General features: G+C 46.6%; 1 protein-coding gene across 11 annotated transcripts in view; it reads left to right on the top strand.

Moving 5' to 3' along the window:
• Positions 1 to 20456, top strand: part of ADPRH (ADP-ribosylarginine hydrolase) — a 108524-nt gene that overhangs the window by 43016 nt on the left and 45052 nt on the right. For 4 of the 11 annotated variants that reach the window (XM_069225721.1, XM_069225724.1, XM_069225725.1 and 1 more), the window contains one exon: positions 20104 to 20154. The exons of 4 other annotated variants lie outside the window; for them this stretch is intronic. In XM_069225721.1, coding sequence (XP_069081822.1) covers positions 20104 to 20154 — 51 coding nt within the window. Of the gene's footprint in view, positions 1 to 20103; positions 20213 to 20456 lie in introns of all 11 variants that reach the window. 3 more of the 11 variants (XM_069225719.1, XM_069225722.1, XM_069225720.1) reach the window with 1 other exon arrangement.

Below are 20456 nucleotides of genomic sequence, written 5' to 3'. Positions count from 1 at the left end.
CTTGTTCTGATTAAAAGAGGATTTGGACCCACCACCCCCACCAGAGTGTTTTTGTGGGCCTGATGAAGACTCATTTTTAGATTTGTCCCCACCCTTGTCTGAAGACTTACCATCCTTCTTTTTGTTGCCATCTTTGTCACCCCCTGTATGAACTTTTCTGTTCACTCTTGTTCTGACCCATTTGTCTGCCTTCTTTCCCAATTCTTGGGGAGAGGTCAGATCAGAGTCCACCAAGTACTGGTGCAACAAATCAGACACACAATTATTAAGAATATGCTCTCTCAGGATTAAGTTATACAGGCTGTCATAAATAGTAACTTTACTGCCATGTAACCACCCCTCCAAGGCCTTCACTGAATGGTCAATGAAATCAACCCAGTCTTGTGAAGACTCCTTTTTGGTCTCTCTGAACTTTATCCTGTACTGTTCAGTGGTTAAGCCATAACCATCCAGGAGTGCATTCTTAAGAACTTGGAAATTATTAGCATCATTTTCTTTCACAGTAAGGAGCCTATCCCTACCTTTTCCACTAAATGATAGCCATAGGATAGCAGCCCACTGCCTTTGAGGGACATCCTGTACAACACAGGCCCTCTCAAGTGCAGCAAACCACTTGTTAATGTCATCCCCCTCCTTATCAGGGGGAACTATCTTGTGCAGATTCCTGGAATCATGCTCTTTTGCAGGATGACTATGGGGAATACTGCTGCTGCCACCATGGGTATCTAAACCCAACTTCTGTCTTTCCTTCTCTAATTCAAAAGACTGTCTATCCAAATCCAGCTGTTGCTTTTTAAGCTTCAGTCTGGTTTGTTCCACCCTCAACTTATTGAGTTCCCTCTCTAACATTCTGTCATCAGGGTTGGTGGAGGGACATTCCTAGAAACAGAGCTATGATGGGAATGAACAGAAGGAGACCTGTCCCTTACAGAAGCCACCCTAACAGCTTGATTAACAGAAACATTACTACCAGTATGGTGAGAATAAATGCTTTTGCTATGATGTGAGACAACACTATTTATATGGTGTGGCTCATCATCATTACCATCTATGCTAGATTGTCTAGTAATGGGCAGGCTAGGAAGTTTCTTTCCTGAATCTTTTCCTGGGGGAGTCCCTGAATCAGATTGAGAACTATTAGGTACTTTTTCAACAGATGAGGCACCTATGGCCTTATCCTGTTCTCTAAGCATGTTAAGTAACAGTTCCAAGGAAGGATTCTTCCCTACACTCAAACCTCTCTCTATACAGAGACTCCTTGCTCTTTTCCAGCTAAGGTTGTCATATGCAAGTTTGGACAGATCAACATTTTGGCCTGTGCCAGACATTTTTAGAGAGAGTTAAAGTGATAGAAAAAGAAAACAAAGTTTTCAGAACTTTTTGGAAAGACAGAAAAAAAACTTTTTAAACTTTTAAGAACTTTTTGAAAGTTTAGAGGTACTTTTCAGCACTTAGAAAAGAGTGAAAAGAGGAAATGCAAAACTTTTTGGCTATGTGTATATACACTGACCTTGTTTTGTATATTTTTCTCTTATGAAAAGTACAATGACAAGAGTGGTAAGCAGTCTCAAGCACTTATCCCACCACTGCACAACCAATGTAGGTGGCTGGACTGGCTTGTAGTGAGTACCAAGGGGTACTTGCACCTTGCACCAGGCCCAGTTATCCCTTATTAGTGTATAGGGTGTCTAGCAGCTTAGGCTGATAGATAATGGTAGCTTAGCAGAGCAGCTTAGGCTGAACTAGGAGACGTGTGAAGCTACTACAGTACCACCTAGTGTCATATGCACAATATCATAAGAAAACACAATACACAGTTATACTAAAAATAAAGGTACTTTATTTTTATGACAATATGCCAAAGTATCTTAGAGTGTACCCTCAGTGAGAGGATAGGAAATATACACAAGATATATATACACAATAGCAAAAATATGCAGTATAGTCTTAGAAAACAGTGCAAACAATGTATAGTTACAATAGGATGCAATGGGGAAACATAGGGATAGGGGCAACACAAACCATATACTCCAAAAGTGGAATGCGAACCACGAATGGACCCCAAACCTATGTGACCTTGTAGAGGGTCGCTGGGACTATTAGAAAATAGTGAGAGTTAGAAAAATAACCCTCCCCAAGACCCTGAAAAGTGAGTGCAAAGTGCACTAAAGTTCCCCTAAAGACAAAGAAGTCGTGTTAGAGGAATAATGCAGGAAAGACACAAACCAGCAATGCAACAACTGTGGATTTCCAATCTAGGGTACCTGTGGAACAAGGGGACCAAGTCCAAAAGTCACAAGCAAGTCAGAGATGGGCAGATGCCCAGGAAATGCCAGCTGCGGGTGCAAAGAAGCTTCTACTGGACAGAAGAAGCTGAGGTTTCTGCAGGAACGAAAAGGGCTAGAGACTTCCCCTTTGGTGGACGGATCCCTCTCGCCTTGGAGAGTCGTGCAGAAGTGTTTTCCCGCCGAAAGGACGCCAACAAGCCTTGCTAGACGCAAATCGTGCGTTTGGCGTTTTTGGACGCTGCTGGGGCCCAGGAGGTCGCAAATTGGACCTGAAGAGAGAGGGGACGTCGAGCAAGACAAAGAGCCCTCACTGAAGCAGGTAGCACCCGGAGAAGTGCCAGAAACAGGCACTACGAGGATGCGTGAAACGGTGCTCGCCGAAGTTGCACAAAGGAGTCCCACGTCGCCGGAGACCAACTTAGAAAGTCGTGCAATGCAGGTTAGAGTGCCGTGGACCCAGGCTTGGCTGTGCACAAAGGATTTCAGCCGGAAGTGCACAGGGGCCGGAGTAGCTGCAAAGTCGCGGTTCCCAGCAATGCAGCCCAGCGAGGTGAGGCAAGGACTTACCTCCACCAAACTTGGACTGAAGAGTCACTGGACTGTGGGGGTCACTTGGACAGAGTCGCTGGATTCGAGGGACCTCGCTTGTCGTGATGAGAGGAGACCCAAGGGACCGGTAATGCAGCTTTTTGGTGCCTGCGGTTGCAGGGGGAAGATTCCGTCGACCCACGGGAGATTTCTTCGGAGCTTCTGGTGCAGAGAGGAGGCAGACTACCCCCACAGCATGCACAAGCAGGAAAACAGTCGAGAAGGCGGCAGGATCAGCGTTACAGAGTTGCAGTAGTCGTCTTTGCTACTATGTTGCAGGTTTGCAGGCTTCCAGCGCGGTCAGCAGTCGATTCCTTATCAGAAGGTGAAGAGGGAGATGCAGAGGAACTCGGCTGAGCTCATGCATTCGTTATCTAAAGTTTCCCCAGAGACAGAGACCCTAAATAGCCAGAAAAGAGGGTTTGGCTACCTAGGAGAGAGGATAGGCTACTAACACCTGAAGGAGCCTATCAGCAGGAGTCTCTGACGTCACCTGGTGGCACTGGCCACTCAGAGCAGTCCAGTGTGCCAGCAGCACCTCTGTTTCCAAGATGGCAGAGGTCTGGAGCACACTGGAGGAGCTCTGGACACCTCCCAGGGGAGGTGCAGGTCAGGGGAGTGGTCACTCCCCTTTCCTTTGTCCAGTTTCGCGCCAGAGCAGAGGCTAAGGGGTCCCTGAACCGGTGTAGACTGGCTTATGCAGAATTGGGCACATCTGTGCCCAAGAAAGCATTTCCAGAGGCTGGGGGAGGCTACTCCTCCCCTGCCTTCACACCATTTTCCAAAGGGAGAGGGTGTCACACCCTCTCTCAGAGGAAGTTCTTTGTTCTGCCATCCTGGGCCAGGCCTGGCTGGACCCCAGGAGGGCAGATGCCTGTCTGAGGGGTTGGCAGCAGCAGCAGCTGCAGTGAAACCCCAGGAAGGGCAGTTTGGCAGTACCAGGGTCTGTGCTACAGACCACTGGGATCATGGGATTGTGCCAACTATGCCAGGATGGCATAGAGGGGGCAATTCCATGATCATAGACATGTTACATGGCCATATTCGGAGTTACCATTGTGAAGCTACATATAGGTAGTGACCTATATGTAGTGCACGCGTGTAATGGTGTCCCCGCACTCACAAAGTTCAGGGAATTGGCTCTGAACAATGTGGGGGCACCTTGGCTAGTGCCAGGGTGCCCTCACACTAAGTAACTTTGCACCTAACCTTTACCAGGTAAAGGTTAGACATATAGGTGACTTATAAGTTACTTAAGTGCAGTGTAAAATGGCTGTGAAATAACGTGGACGTTATTTCACTCAGGCTGCAGTGGCAGGCCTGTGTAAGAATTGTCAGAGCTCCCTATGGGTGGCAAAAGAAATGCTGCAGCCCATAGGGATCTCCTGGAACCCCAATACCCTGGGTACCTCAGTACCATATACTAGGGAATTATAAGGGTGTTCCAGTAAGCCAATGTAAATTGGTAAAAATGGTCACTAGCCTGTTAGTGACAATTTGGAAAGAAATGAGAGAGCATAACCACTGAGGTTCTGGTTAGCAGAGCCTCAGTGAGACAGTTAGTCACTACACAGGTAACACATTCAGGCACACTTATGAGCACTGGGGCCCTGGGTTACCATGGTCCCAGTGACACATACAACTAAAACAACATATATACAGTGAAAAATGGGGGTAACATGCCAGGCAAGATGGTACTTTCCTACACAACCCCCCCCCCCCCCAAACAAAGGACAATAAGACTAGCCATGACCTGATGAGGCTTCATTGTCTAAGTGGAAATATCTGGAGAGTCCATCTGCATTGGAGTGGCTACTCCCAGGTCTATGTTCCACTGTATAGTCCATTCCCTGTAGGGATATGGACCACCTCAACAATTTAGGATTTTCCCCTTTCATTTGTTTTAGCCAAAGTAGAGGTTTGTGGTCTGTCTGAACAATGAAGTGAGTGCCAAACAGGTATGGCCTCAACTTCTTCAGAGCCCAGACCACAGCAAAGGCCTCCCTCTCAATTGCAGACCAACGCTTTTCTCTAGGGGTCAACCTCCTACTAATAAAAGCAACAGGTTGATCCTGGCCCTCAGAATTAAGTTGTGATAGGACTGCCCCTACTCCTAATTCAGATGCATCAGTTTGGACATAGAATTTTTTAGAGTAACAAGGGCTTTTCAGGGCAGGTGCAGAGCACATGGCCTGCTTCAGCTCCTCAAAAGCTTTCTGACAGTTTGCTGTCCATAATACCTTTTTAGGCATTTTCTTGGATGTGAGGTCATTAAGAGGGGCTGCAATGGAGCCATAGTTCTTAATGAACCTCCTGTAATACCCAGTGAGGCCTAGGAAGGCTCTCACCTGAGTCTGAGTGGTAGGGGGAACCCAATCAATAATAGTTTAGATTTTCCCCTGAAGTGGTGCAATCTGTTCCCCACCAACAAGGTGTCCCAGATAAACCACCTTACCCTGCCCTATCTGGCACTTTGAAGCCTTGATAGTGAGGCCTGCCTTTTGCAGGGCCTCCAAAACTTTCCATAGGTGGACCAGGTGATCATCCCAGCTGGAGCTAAAGACAGCTATATCGTCCAAATATGCTGCACTGAAAGCTTCCAGCCCTTGCAGGACTGTGTTCACCAACCTTTGAAAAGTGGCAGCTGCATTTTTCAAACCAAAAGGCATTACAGTAAACTGGTAATGTCCTCCAATGGTTGAAAATGCAGTTTTAGGTTTAGCATCTTCTGACAATTTGATCTGCCAATACCCTGCAGTCAAATCAAAAGTGCTTAGATACTTGGCAGATGCCAGTGTATCTATGAGCTCATCTGCCCTGGGTATAGGGTGAGCATCAGTTTTGGTTACCAAGTTGAGACCTCTATAGTCTACACAAAACCGCATTTCCTTCTTTCCATCTTTGGAATGGGGTTTTGGTACCAGTACCACAGGAGAAGCCCATGGACTGTCAGAGTGCTCAACCACTCCTAGTTCTAACATTTCCTGGACCTCTTGCTTTATGCAGTCCCTGACATGGTCAGGCTGCCTATAGATCTTACTTTTGACAGGTAAACTGTCTCCAGTATCTATAGTGTGCTCACACCAAGAAGTGGTACCTGGCACAGTAGAGAAGAGTTCAGAGAATTGATCTAGGAGATTTATGCAATTGTCTTTCTGCTCAGCAGTCAGACAATCAGCCAAAACTACACCTTCCACAAGAGCATCTTGATCTGTGGAAGAGAAGAGATCAGGTAGAGGATCACTGTCTTCTTCCTGTCCCTCATCAGTTGCCATGAGCAGGGTGAGATCAGCCCTGTCATAGTAGGGTTTCAGGCGGTTGACATGGAGCACCCTAAGGGAACTCCTGGCAGTGCCTAAGTCAACTAAATAGGTGACTTCTCCCTTCTTTTCGACAATTGTGTGGGGACCACTCCATTTATCTTGGAGTGCTCTTGGGGCCACAGGCTCCAAGACCCACACTTTTTGCCCTGGTTGGTACTGAACCAAAACAGCCTTCTGATCATGCCATTGCTTCTGGAGCTCTTGGCTGGCCTGAAGGTTTTTACTGGCCTTTTTCATGTATTCAGCCATCCTTGATCTGAGGCCAAGTACATAATCCACAATATCCTGCTTAGGAGCTTTTAAAGGTTGTTCCCAACCCTCCTTTACAAGTGTGAGTGGACCCCTAACAGGGTGTCCAAAAAGAAGTTCAAAGGGGCTGAAGCCCACTCCTTTCTGGGGTACCTCCCTGTAGGCAAAAAGGAGGCATGGTAGAAGGATATCCCATCTCCTGCGGAGTTTTTCAGGGAGACCCATAATCATGCCTTTGAGAGTTTTATTAAATCTCTCCACCAGTCCATTTGTTTGTGGATGATAGGGTGTTGTGAACTTGTACGTTACACCACACTCCTTCCACATGGCCTTTAAGTATGCAGACATGAAATTGCTTCCCCTGTCTGATACCACTTCCTTTAGGAAGCCCACCCTGGAAAATATTCCCAGGAGGGCTTTTGCCACTGCAGGTGCTGTAGTGGTCCTTAAAGGAATAGCATCAGGATATCTTGTGGCATGGTCCACTACCACTAAGATAAACCTATTGCCTGAAGCAGTAGGAGGGTCAAGGGGGCCAACTATGTCAACCCCTACCCTTTCAAAGGGAACCCCAACCACAGGCAGTGGGATAAGGGGTGCCTTTGGGGTGCCACCTGTCTTGCCACTGGCTTGACAGGTTTCACAGGACTTACAAAATTCCTTTGTGTCCTCAGACATCCTAGGCCAATGAAACAATGGAACCAGTCTGTCCCAAGTTTTCATTTGACCCAGGTGCCCAGCTAGGGGAATGTCATGTGCCAGTGTTAGGAGGAAATTTCTGTACTCCTGAGGAATCACTAATCTCCTGGCAGCTCCAGGTTTAGGATCCCTATGCTCAGTGTACAAGAGGTTGTCCTCCCAGTAAACTCTGTGAGAGTCACTGACATCCCCATTAGCCTGTTTGACAGCTTGCTGTCTGAGACCCTCTAATGTGGGACAGGTTTGCTGTGCCACACTCAGCTCCTCTCTGGCAGGCCCCCCTTCACCCAAAAGCTCAGCAGTGTCTGCTTCCAGCTCCTCTGGTGTAGGTTCTGCACAGGGAGGGAATTCTTCTTCCTCAGAAGTAGAATCCACTGTAGAGGGAGGGATAGTAGGAAGTGGTTTGCTTCTACTAGCCCTAGCTTTAGGGAGCACTTGGTCCATTGTTCCAGGATCCAAGCTTCCCTGTCCTTTTTGCTTTTTGGCCTGAGCCCTTGTCAAAGCAAAAATATGCCCTGGGATGCCCAGCATTGCTGCATGGGCCTCCAACTCCACATCTGACCAAGCTGATGTCTCCAAATCATTCCCTAGTAGACAGTCTACAGGTAATTCTGAAGCTACCACAACTTTCTTTGGACCAGTTACCCCCCCCCAGTTGAGATTTACAACAGCCATGGGGTGGCTTTGTGTTATGTTGTGAGCATCGGTTACTTGGTACTGGTGTCCAAGTATGTGTTGTTCAGGGTGCACCAGTTTCTCAATCACCATTGTGACACTGGCACCTGTGTCCCTGTAGGCCTGGACCTCAACACCATTTATTAGGGGTAGTTGCTTGTACTTCTCCAAGTTATGGGGGCAAGCAACCAAAGTGGCTAAATCAATAACCCCTTCAGAGACTAAAGTAGCCTCTGTGGTCTCCCTAATCAGACCAACCCCAACTAAGTTACCAATAGTGAGCCCAGCTACTCCCTTGGATTGGCTATTAGTAGGTTTGCTCCCACCACCACTGCTATTAGTAGGGACACTAGGTGTAGCAGTAGGGGTTGTAGTGGTAGGAGCAGTGGTGCCTTTCTTTGGACAACTGGGATCTGTTGTCCAATGGCCTTTTATTTTACATAAATAGCACCATGGTTTCTTTTCCTTGTTCTGATTAAAAGAGGATTTGGACCCACCACCCCCACCAGAGTGTTTTTGTGGGCCTGATGAAGATTCATTTTTAGATTTGTCCCCACCCTTGTCTGAAGACTTACCATCCTTCTTTTTGTTGCCATCTTTGTCACCCCCTGTATGAACTTTTCTGTTCACTCTTGTTCTGACCCATTTGTCTGCCTTCTTTCCCAATTCTTGGGGAGAGGTCAGATCAGAGTCCACCAAGTACTGGTGCAACAAATCAGACACACAATTATTAAGAATATGCTCTCTCAGGATTAAGTTATACAGGCTGTCATAATCAGTAACTTTACTGCCATGTAACCACCCCTCCAAGGCCTTCACTGAATGGTCAATGAAATCAACCCAGTCTTGTGAAGACTCCTTTTTGGTCTCTCTGAACTTTATCCTGTACTGTTCAGTGGTTAAGCCATAACCATCCAGGAGTGCATTCTTAAGAACTTGGAAATTATTAGCATCATTTTCTTTCACAGTAAGGAGCCTATCCCTACCTTTTCCACTAAATGATAGCCATAGGATAGCAGCCCACTGCCTTTGAGGGACATCCTGTACAACACAGGCCCTCTCAAGTGCAGCAAACCACTTGTTAATGTCATCCCCCTCCTTATAAGGGGGAACTATCTTGTGCAGATTCCTGGAATCATGCTCTTTTGCAGGATGACTATGGGGAATACTGCTGCTGCCACCATGGGTATCTAAACCCAACTTCTGTCTTTCCTTCTCTAATTCAAAAGACTGTCTATCCAAATCCAGCTGTTGCTTTTTAAGCTTCAGTCTGGTTTGTTCCACCCTCAACTTATTGAGTTCCCTCTCTAACAGGGGTTGGTGGGAGGGACATTCATAGAAACAGAGCTATGATGGGAATGAACAGAAGGAGACCTGTCCCTTACAGAAGCCACCCTAACAGCTTGATTAACAGAAACATTACTACCAGTATGGTGAGAATAAATGCTTTTGCTATGATGTGAGACAACACTATTTATATGGTGTGGCTCATCATCATTACCATCTATGCTAGATTGTCTAGTAATGGGCAGGCTAGGAAGTTTCTTTCCTGAATCTTTTCCTGGGGGAGTCCCTGAATCAGATTGAGAACTATTAGGTACTTTTTCAACAGATGAGGCACCTATGGCCTTATCCTGTTCTCTAAGCATGTTAAGTAACAGTTCCAAGGAAGGATTCTTCCCTACACTCAAACCTCTCTCTATACAGAGACTCCTTGCTCTTTTCCAGCTAAGGTTGTCATATGCAAGTTTGGACAGATCAACATTTTGGCCTGTGCCAGACATTTTTAGAGAGAGTTAAAGTGATAGAAAAAGAAAAAAAAGTTTTCAGAACTTTTTGGAAAGACAGAAAAAAAACTTTTTTAACTTTTAAGAACTTTTTGAAAGTTTAGAGGTACTTTTCAGCACTTAGAAAAGAGTGAAAAGAGGAAATGCAAAACTTTTTGGCTATGTGTATATACACTGACCTTGTTTTGTATATTTTTCTCTTATGAAAAGTACAATGACAAGAGTGGTAAGCAGTCTCAAGCACTTATCCCACCACTGCACAACCAATGTAGGTGGCTGGACTGGCTTGTAGTGAGTACCAAGGGGTACTTGCACCTTGCACCAGGCCCAGTTATCCCTTATTAGTGTATAGGGTGTCTAGCAGCTTAGGCTGATAGATAATGGTAGCTTAGCAGAGCAGCTTAGGCTGAACTAGGAGACGTGTGAAGCTACTACAGTACCACCTAGTGTCATATGCACAATATCATAAGAAAACACAATACACAGTTATACTAAAAATAAAGGTACTTTATTTTTATGACAATATGCCAAAGTATCTTAGAGTGTACCCTCAGTGAGAGGATAGGAAATATACACAAGATATATATACACAATAGCAAAAATATGCAGTATAGTCTTAGAAAACAGTGCAAACAATGTATAGTTACAATAGGATGCAATGGGGAAACATAGGGATAGGGGCAACACAAACCATATACTCCAAAAGTGGAATGCGAACCACGAATGGACCCCAAACCTATGTGACCTTGTAGAGGGTCGCTGGGACTATTAGAAAATAGTGAGAGTTAGAAAAATAACCCTCCCCAAGACCCTGAAAAGTGAGTGCAAAGTGCACTAAAGTTCCCCTAAAGACAAAGAAGTCGTGTTAGAGGAATAATGCAGGAAAGACACAAACCAGCAATGCAACAACTGTGGATTTCCAATCTAGGGTACCTGTGGAACAAGGGGACCAAGTCCAAAAGTCACAAGCAAGTCGGAGATGGGCAGATGCCCAGGAAATGCCAGCTGCGGGTGCAAAGAAGCTTCTACTGGACAGAAGAAGCTGAGGTTTCTGCAGGAACGAAAAGGGCTAGAGACTTCCCCTTTGGTGGACGGATCCCTCTCGCCTTGGAGAGTCGTGCAGAAGTGTTTTCCCGCCGTAAGGACGCCAACAAGCCTTGCTAGACGCAAATCGTGCGTTTGGCGTTTTTGGACGCGGCTGGGGCCCAGGAGGGACCAGGAGGTCGCAAATTGGACCTGAAGAGAGAGGGGACGTCGAGCAAGACAAAGAGCCCTCACTGAAGCAGGTAGCACCCGGAGAAGTGCCAGAAACAGGCACTACGAGGATGCGTGAAACAGTGCTCGCCGAAGTTGCACAAAGGAGTCCCACGTCGCCGGAGACCAACTTAGAAAGTCGTGCAATGCAGGTTAGAGTGCCGTGGACCCAGGCTTGGCTGTGCACAAAGGATTTCAGCCGGAAGTGCACAGGGGCCGGAGTAGCTGCAAAGTCGCGGTTCCCAGCAATGCAGCCCAGCGAGGTGAGGCAAGGACTTACCTCCACCAAACTTGGACTGAAGAGTCACTGGACTGTGGGGGTCACTTGGACAGAGTCGCTGGATTCGAGGGACCTCGCTCGTCGTGATGAGAGGAGACCCAAGGGACCGGTAATGCAGCTTTTTGGTGCCTGCGGTTGCAGGGGGAAGATTCCGTCGACCCACGGGAGATTTCTTCGGAGCTTCTGGTGCAGAGAGGAGGCAGACTACCCCCACAGCATGCACAAGAAGGAAAACAGTCGAGAAGGCGGCAGGATCAGCATTACAGAGTTGCAGTAGTCGTCTTTGCTACTATGTTGCAGGTTTGCAGGCTTCCAGCGCGGTCAGCAGTCGATTCCTTATCAGAAGGTGAAGAGGGAGATGCAGAGGAACTCGGCTGAGCTCATGCATTCGTTATCTAAAGTTTCCCCAGAGACAGAGACCCTAAATAGCCAGAAAAGAGGGTTTGGCTACCTAGGAGAGAGGATAGGCTACTAACACCTGAAGGAGCCTATCAGCAGGAGTCTCTGACGTCACCTGGTGGCACTGGCCACTCAGAGCAGTCCAGTGTGCCAGCAGCACCTCTGTTTCCAAGATGGCAGAGGTCTGGAGCACACTGGAGGAGCTCTGGACACCTCCCAGGGGAGGTGCAGGTCAGGGGAGTGGTCACTCCCCTTTCCTTTGTCCAGTTTCGCGCCAGAGCAGGGGCTAAGGGGTCCCTGAACCGGTGTAGACTGGCTTATGCAGAATTGGGCACATCTGTGCCCAAGAAAGCATTTCCAGAGGCTGTGGGAGGCTACTCCTCCCCTGCCTTCACACCATTTTCCAAAGGGAGAGGGTGTCACACCCTCTCTCAGAGGAAGTTCTTTGTTCTGCCATCCTGGGCCAGGCCTGGCTGGACCCCAGGAGGGCAGATGCCTGTCTGAGGGGTTGGCAGCAGCAGCAGCTGCAGTGAAACCCCAGGAAGGGCAGTTTGGCAGTACCAGGGTCTGTGCTACAGACCACTGGGATCATGGGATTGTGCCAACTATGCCAGGATGGCATAGAGGGGGCAATTCCATGATCATAGACATGTTACATGGCCATATTCGGAGTTACCATTGTGAAGCTACATATAGGTAGTGACCTATATGTAGTGCACGCGTGTAATGGTGTCCCCGCACTCACAAAGTTCAGGGAATTGGCTCTGAACAATGTGGGGGCACCTTGGCTAGTGCCAGGGTGCCCTCACACTAAGTAACTTTGCACCTAACCTTTACCAGGTAAAGGTTAGACATATAGGTGACTTATAAGTTACTTAAGTGCAGTGTAAAATGGCTGTGAAATAACGTGGACGTTATTTCACTCAGGCTGCAGTGGCAGGCCTGTGTAAGAATTGTCAGAGCTCCCTATGGGTGGCAAAAGAAATGCTGCAGCCCATAGGGATCTCCTGGAACCCCAATACCCTGGGTACCTCAGTACCATATACTAGGGAATTATAAGGGTGCTCCAGTAAGCCAATGTAAATTGGTAAAAATGGTCACTAGCCTGTTAGTGACAATTTGGAAAGAAATGAGAGAGCATAACCACTGAGGTTCTGGTTAGCAGAGCCTCAGTGAGACAGTTAGTCACTACACAGGTAACACATTCAGGCACACTTATGAGCACTGGGGCCCTGGGTTACCAGGGTCCCAGTGACACATACAACTAAAACAACATATATACAGTGAAAAATGTGGGTAACATGCCAGGCAAGATGGTACTTTCCTACAATACTCCATACTTGTATTTTTTCAAAGGATGTTTTTTTAAGTGCTAAGAAGTAGAGGGAGATGTGCAATGGACTGGGGTGATGGTGGAGAAAATTCAGGCTAGAGTATCACAGGTGCATTGTCCAAATGGGTATAGGAAGGGGGGCAGTGGCAGTTCAAAGTGGACAGGGTGACAGAGTGGGACACAAGGATAACAATCAGGAGAGTGTTATTCCCTGGTGGGGGTCTTGGCAATAGTCTCTGGCTTCTGCCTGGATCGCAGGGAACATTTGCAGGGTGGTCCTCCTTCTGCAGGAGGAGGGGTGCTGGTAGCCTGTTGGTCCTGTGGTGGGGCCTCCTGTCCACTAGCGGCAGTGGAGGTGGAGGGCTGTTCATTGGTTTGGCTGGTGGCAGATGCCCGGTGGGGTGCCACTGCCTCCCTCATAGTGTTGGCCATGTCTGCCAGCACCCCTGCAGTGGTGACCAGGGTGGTGTTGATGTCCTTCAGGTCCTCCCTGATCCCCAGGTACTGTCCCACCTGCAGCCGCATGTTCTCCTGCAACTTGTCCAGTATCTGGCCCAGCGTATCCTGGGAATGTTGGTATGCTCCCAGGATCACAGTGAGTTCCTCCTGGAGAGTCAGGACTGGATGTTGCTGGCACCTCTTCTCCATTGGCTGGGGGACCTGTGGGGATGTAAATGCAGTGTTATTGTTTCTGCGTGTGACATCATGTGCATGTGTGTGTTACCCTCCATGGTTGTTGTTGCCTTGGCAGATTAGCCTTTGTGTGAGTTGTTATTTGGTGGGCTAGGCGATTCTCTCCAGTGTGCATGCAGTGGTGATAGGTGTCCATGTAGGTCTGTGAGGGGTGTCCATGCATTGTTGTTACATGCAGGGCTTGGTATTGGGATGAGTGGGTTGTGATGGTAGGGTATTTGGGAGGTGGTAATGTGATGGGAGTGAGGGTAAGGGTCGGGATTTGTGATGACATGCAGGTAGGGGGGTGGTGATAGTAATGGAGATTTGACTTACCAGAGTCCAATCCTCCTCCTTGAGAAGAAGGTGGGGGTCCACGGCCAGTCCTCTGTACAGCTGGTTGGTGTCTTGCTGCTGTGGAACGCACCTGCCCCTGTAGGTCATTCCACCTCTTCCTGATGTCATCCCTTGTTCTGGGGTGCTGTCCCACGGCGTTGACCCTGTTGACAATTCTCCGCCATAGCTCCTTCTTCCTAGCAATGGATGTCTGCTGCACCTGTGCTCCAAATAGCTGGGGCTCTACCTGGATGATTTCCTCCACCATGACCCTTAGCTTCTCCTCAGAGAACCTGGGGTGTTGTTGTGGTGCCATAGGTATAGTGTGAGTGGTGTGGGTGATGGTGTGTGGGGTGATGTGTTGGGGTGTGTGATGTAAGGTACGTGGCAATTCTTTCTAGTCATAAAGGATAAAGTATTGTGTGTGTGTGTTTTATAATGGTGCTGGTGTGGTGTGTGTCAGGTGTGTGTAGTTTGTTTTGTCCAATGTGGTGGTGTTTTGTTTGAGTGTGTGTATTTTGAGCGCGGCGGTATGTACCGCCAGTGGTTTACCACCATTGACTGTCCACTGTGGTGATTTGTGAGTCATAATGTGGTGGGCGTAGTTCTGTTGGCATAACAGTGGGTTTGGATACCGCCAGTTTATCACTGACCTTTGGGCTGGCGGACTTGTGTGTGTGGCTGTATAGTGACAGATTGGTATGTGTGTGTCATAATATGCTTGGCGGTTATCCGCTGCGGCGGCGGTATGTTGGCGGCAGTCAGCATGGTGGTAAGCAGTACTTACCTTCAATGTCATAATGAGGGCCTAAATGTGCAAGTAGTGCATAGAACCTGCTGAGGAATGGTACCTTCATCTTTGCCGCAGTACAAGATGCATTCATGATCCCCATGCAGTTGGGATGTCGCGCTAGATTTTGCCTCAGATGTGTGGCGATGCGTCAGCTCCAAGTGTGATGCGTCGCTACTGAATGTGATGGTTCCAAATGCGATGTACTGGGTTAATCTACGCTGCAGGAGTGATAAGTCAATCTTCTCCACGCAGTGATGGTGGTGTGTTGCCTCCAAAACAGTGGTTCCGGAGGCAATGCAGCAGTTTAATTTCAAGTGCATTGATCCCAGTCTCGCAGCAGGCAGTGAGTCTGTTTTGATCAACTGCATTGATGCGCAGGTTCTGGCAGATGCAGCACTTTTTACTCACTTTCAAGGACCCCTGACTGGCATCACTAGGCAGAGCAAGAATTGCAGTAAGCAAAGTCCAGGTGCTGTTTGTAGATGGAAGAGAAGTCTTTGATGCCCCTGGAACTTCAGAACAGGAAGCAAGCCCTTGGAGTCACTTTGATTCTGGGGATGTAGAGATGCAGGTTCAGTCATTCTCACTCTCAGGCAAGGTGGGCAACAGGGCAGGCACAGCAGAGCAGAAGTCTTGCAAAGTAGCAGTCCTCTCAGCAGCACAGCAGCCCTTCTTCCTGGCAGAATGTCATCTGGTCCTGAAATGTAATGGTTAGGTGGGGTCAGAAGTTCAGTTCTTATACCCAGGGGTGCCTTTGCAGAAGGGGAGACTTCGAAGAGAGGCATTTCATGTGCACAGAGTCACTGTCCTTCCTAACCTGGCCCCAGACACTCTACAGAGGGTTATGCAGCCCTTTGGATGGGATCAGGATGCAGCCCATTCAGGTGTGTCAGCTCCTCCCTCCCATCCTGCCCAGGATTGGCCATCAGGATGTTGAAGGTCTTTCAGTCACACCTAAGCTCCATTTGTGTGTGACTGTCTGGAGGGAATGCACAAGAGCCCAGCTGTCACCCACCAGACATATATTCAGAGACAGGCAGAAGACACTAGATGATTTAAGGTAAGAAAATTTTAACTTTCTGAAAGTGGCATTTTCAGAACTATAATTTAAAATCCAACTTCACTATAAATTGGGATTTTAAGTTGTGATTCCAGAGACACCAAACTTTGGGGTTCCATCTCTTCTCAATAAGAAATTACTCTTGTAATAGGGCAATCCCAATTGTTAGACCTGACAGCCTTAGGGTGGTCACCCCTAACTTTTTGCCTGCCTCCCTCCACTTTTTGGACACTGCTATCAGGTGCTAAATGCATATGCTCCCTCCCTTAAACATGATGACATTAGATCATACCCAATTGGCTTATTTAATTTACTTAATAGACCCTAGTAAAGTGCACTATATGTGCTCAGGGCCTGTAGATTAAATGCTACTAGTGGGCCTGCAGCACTGCTTGTGCCACCCACTTAAGTAGCACCTTAACCGTGTCTCAGGCCTACCATTGCAAGGACTGTGCGTGCAGTTTCACTGCCAATTCGACTTGGCATTTGAAAGTACTTGTCAAGCCTAAAACCCCCCTTTTTCTACTTATATGTCACCCCTAAAGTAGACCCTAGGTAATCCAAAGGGCAGGGTGCTGTGTAGACAAAAGGCAGGACATATCCCTGTGTAGTTTACATGTCCTGGTAGTGTAAAACCCCTAAATTCACTTTGCACTGCTGTGAGGCCTACTCCTTTCCTAGGCTAACATTGGGGCTACCCCGATATACTGTTTGAGTGGTAGCTGCTGATCTGGAAGGAGTAGGAAGGTCATATTTAGTATGGCCAGAATGGTAATACAAAATCCTGCTGACTGGTGAAGTAGGATTTAATATTACTATTTAAGAAATGACACTTTTAGAAAGTGAGCATTTCTCTGCACTTGAATCCTTCTGTGCCTTACAATTCACGACTGGCTACGTTCAGTTGACAGCTCCCTTGTCATACACACCCCAAACACAGGATGCTCAGCTACACTTGCATACATCTGCATATTGAATGGTCTTCCTGGGCTCGGAGGGTGGAGGGCCTTACACTTACATGTCAAAGGACATTAGCCTGCCCTCACACAAAGGAATGCCACACCCTCTACTGGGACCCTGGCAGACAGGATTGAACTGAAAGGGGACATTATGCACTTCTAAGCCACTCTTTGAAGTCTCCCCACTCCAAAGGCACATTTGGGTATTTAAAGAGGGCCTCTGCCCCTACCAGCTCAGACACTTTCTGGAGAAGAACCCTGAACCAGAACCTGCAACCTTCCAAAAAGAACTGCCTGGCTGCCCAAAGGACTCACCTGACTGCTTTCTGAGAAGGACTGCTGCCTTGCTGTTGCCCTGCTGCTCTCTGGCTATGCTGAGAAGTGCTCTATAAGGGCCTGGATAGAGCTTGCCTCTTGTTCCCTGAAGTCTCAGGATCAAAAAGACTTCATTTCTGCAAGAAGAAATCCCTGTGCGGTGAAAATCGATGCACAGCCGGCAGAAAATGACGCACAGCCTGCATCGTGGTGAAAAATTCACCGGATGCCGAACCGGAATGACACAGCCTGACTTCGCAAGGAGAAGATCAAGGCTGCACCAGCGTAGCGACCGGAAATTCAACGCGCGGTCCACTGGATTGATGCTCAGCTGAGCCAGAACAACGCAGCCCGACTTCCTGAAAGCAATCGACGCAGCACCTGCCGTGCGGTAGAAATTTCCACGCAAGGCTCACCAGATCGATGCAGTCCCTGTGACTTCGCCCTGTCAGTGCCGGATTTCAACACATCATCCCCGGGGCGTCGGAAAACCCCGCAACCTGAAGAGGATCCAAGACCGAGCACCGGAAATGGACGCAAAGCCTTCCCTGCGTGAAAAATAAACAACACATTGCCATGCGCCGCCCTAGAAATTGATGCACACCTCTCTGTTTTCCATGCATCTCCTCCTCTGCAATTCTTTGTGGAGAATTTAAACACAAACCAGGTGCTTTGTGGTTGCAATAGACATTTGTTTCTTTTAAGAGACTAAAGACACTTTATATCATTTTTACAGTGATATTTCAACATATACTTATTGCATCTTGATTGTTTTGACCTGCATCTTATCAGATAAATATTATATATTTTTCTAAACACTGTGTGGGGTTCTACTGTGTTATTGCATGATTTATTGCCCAAATACTTTACACATTGCCTTCTAAGTTAAGCCTGACTGCTCAGTGCTAGATACCGGAGGGTGCGTAAGGGATAATTTGGATTGTGTGTGACTTACCCTGACTAGAGTGAGGGTCCTTGCTTGGACAGGGGGTAACCTGACTGCCAACCAAAGACCCTGTTTCTAACACCAATGATAACCTATGGGAGAGATAGGCCTTGCAATAGTGAAAAACAGATTTTGGATTTTTTCATCACCCGAACATGTAAATCCTAAAAGAGCATGTCCAACATTTTAAATACACTGCACCCTGCCTTTAGGGCTGGCCAGGGTCTAACTTAAGGATGACTTTTGTGTATGTATTGAAAAGGAAGATTTTTCCCTGGCAAGAGGATTATCTTGCGAGGGTGACATGACAGTTCTAAAACTGTACACACAGGCCTTGAGTTTTATTTAAAGGTCTGCTGAAGTGAGTGGCACAGTCAGTGCCTTCAGCCCACCAGTAGCATTTACTTTACAGGCCCTGGGCACATGTAAAGGAACAAATCACCTAACTTCTCTTTACTAGGGACCTATAGGTAAAATAAACATGGCAATTGTGGATAATCTGTTGTTACCATGTTTTAAGAAGAGAGCACATGCATTGTAGCGCTGGTTAGCAGTAGTAAAGTGCCCAGAGTCCTATAGCTAGCAAAAACGAGGTAGCAAAACAGGAGGTCAGAAGGCAAAAAAGTTAGAGGAAATCACGCCATGTATGCCAGGTCTAACAGTGCTCAATTCTGAACCTGGACCTAGCGTCAATCTATCCATTTAAAAATCTAGATTTTTAAGGGATGGGTTTACTAAAGGCCTTGCGCCTTCCACATGATCTTCTGTCTTGGCAGCTATAACTTCTTTGGTGAAAAAATTGCTAGGACGTTTTTGTGTTAAAATAAATTCCAGGAGTGACTCTTCGGATGCCTTCTTGGGATCTCTCTGCAGTTATAGAATGTTTAAAAAAAAAGAACCTTTTGGACCTCTAGACCAAGCAGATATTTATTGGGTTTCTGCCAATGTAGCCGTCTTCATTGTGATTACTTCTGCAAGATGGCTGGTAGAATTAAAATCTTTGCCCATATTTAACATTCGTTCATGATAGATTGGTTCTCAAACCGGACCCTAAGCTTAAGCCCAAAGTGCAATCTGTCTTTCATTCCACATTAGTTAATTCCTTCATTTTTCCAGGCTTTTGATAGTGTACCTTCAACTTTGGATGTTAGAACGATGCATTTGGCATGTTTCAGCAAAACAAGAGACTTTAGATCAATCATTGTCTGTTTCCTACAGTGCAGCCTGTAAGGGATAAAAGCTTAAACTTCCACTATTAGTTTGTGGTTAGACAGCTATATAACAGTCTGTGCTTCATTGGGTCTATACCTCCCTGGTAATGTAATAGCAAAATCGACTAGGGCCGAAGCTATATCTTGAGCTGAGGCAGCAGGTAGTTTGCTTCAAGAAATATACAGAGCAGCTATGTAGGTGAAATCCAATATTTTTCTTTCACATTATAAATTGTAAACATTTTCTAATGTTTTATTTTTTCCCGTTATAAAGACAACAGTGAAGACAATTGTTGCAAATACATTCTGATTTTGAGCAGCATCTAATTGTGTCTGTCAGTCTTATCACTATAACGAGGAGTACAGATGTAGGGGTAATGAAACAAATTACTTACTGGTCATCTTCATTACCCCTAGGGTAGTCCTCCTCATTATAGTAAGATCCCTCCTCCCCTTCCTATAACACAATTACTGATTTGGTAAAAGAACAGGAAGTTTGGAAGGAGGAAGGGATCTTATATGCATGAAATGTGTGTATTTTAGTATAAATAAAATAAATATTTGGTAGCGTTCTGTGGGAGTTGGGATGACCTCACTAATTGATTACTATAACGAGGAGGACTAGCCTAAGGGTAATGGAGATGACCTGTAAGTAATTTGTTTGAATAGATGTAGTGGTTTGTATTGTATAGCCTGAGGGTTAGTATCTCATGAGTGGTTGATTTTCTTAGTGAAACAGTAAGACTCGTGCCTACTATACCTTTTCTGCTGGACATATAATTTGCTTCATGCCCTCTGTTCGAAAAGTATTTCCATTCTTGTAACGTAATTGACAAAAGTCACACTGGAAATTCAATTCACTATTTGAAACTGGTTACAGTGCTAAGGGCCACCAACCCCTTCTATGCCTACTTAGTTTTATGTTGTTTGTTTCAGATGCATAACCATCAGTGCAAGAAAAAGTATGGCGCTACTGGCTTTGCGAAGGTATAATCTGTGTTTTTGGAGTGGGATATGGTGCTGCAATATTGTTATCATTATTAAGGTAAAGGAACTAATCACCTAACTCCATTTGTTATATCGTGGAAGTAAATCTGTTTTTAAAGCTCCATGTCTGTAGGAGAGGATGGCAAGGGGACACACGTTAAGTATAGTTTTGTGTATGAAGGTTTACTTTCACACTAGTTACAAGTCTTTGCGAGATGTGAGGCGAGTAAAACACATTGGTTTGCTTTCTATTAAAACCTGTGCTGCCAGCTGCCTGGATACACGTCCACAACTAAGTATAG

This window comes from Pleurodeles waltl, chromosome 3_1, assembly GCF_031143425.1.
Source record: "Pleurodeles waltl isolate 20211129_DDA chromosome 3_1, aPleWal1.hap1.20221129, whole genome shotgun sequence".
Classification (NCBI taxonomy): domain Eukaryota; kingdom Metazoa; phylum Chordata; class Amphibia; order Caudata; family Salamandridae; genus Pleurodeles; species Pleurodeles waltl.
This window is presented reverse-complemented; position numbering and strand designations above follow the sequence as displayed.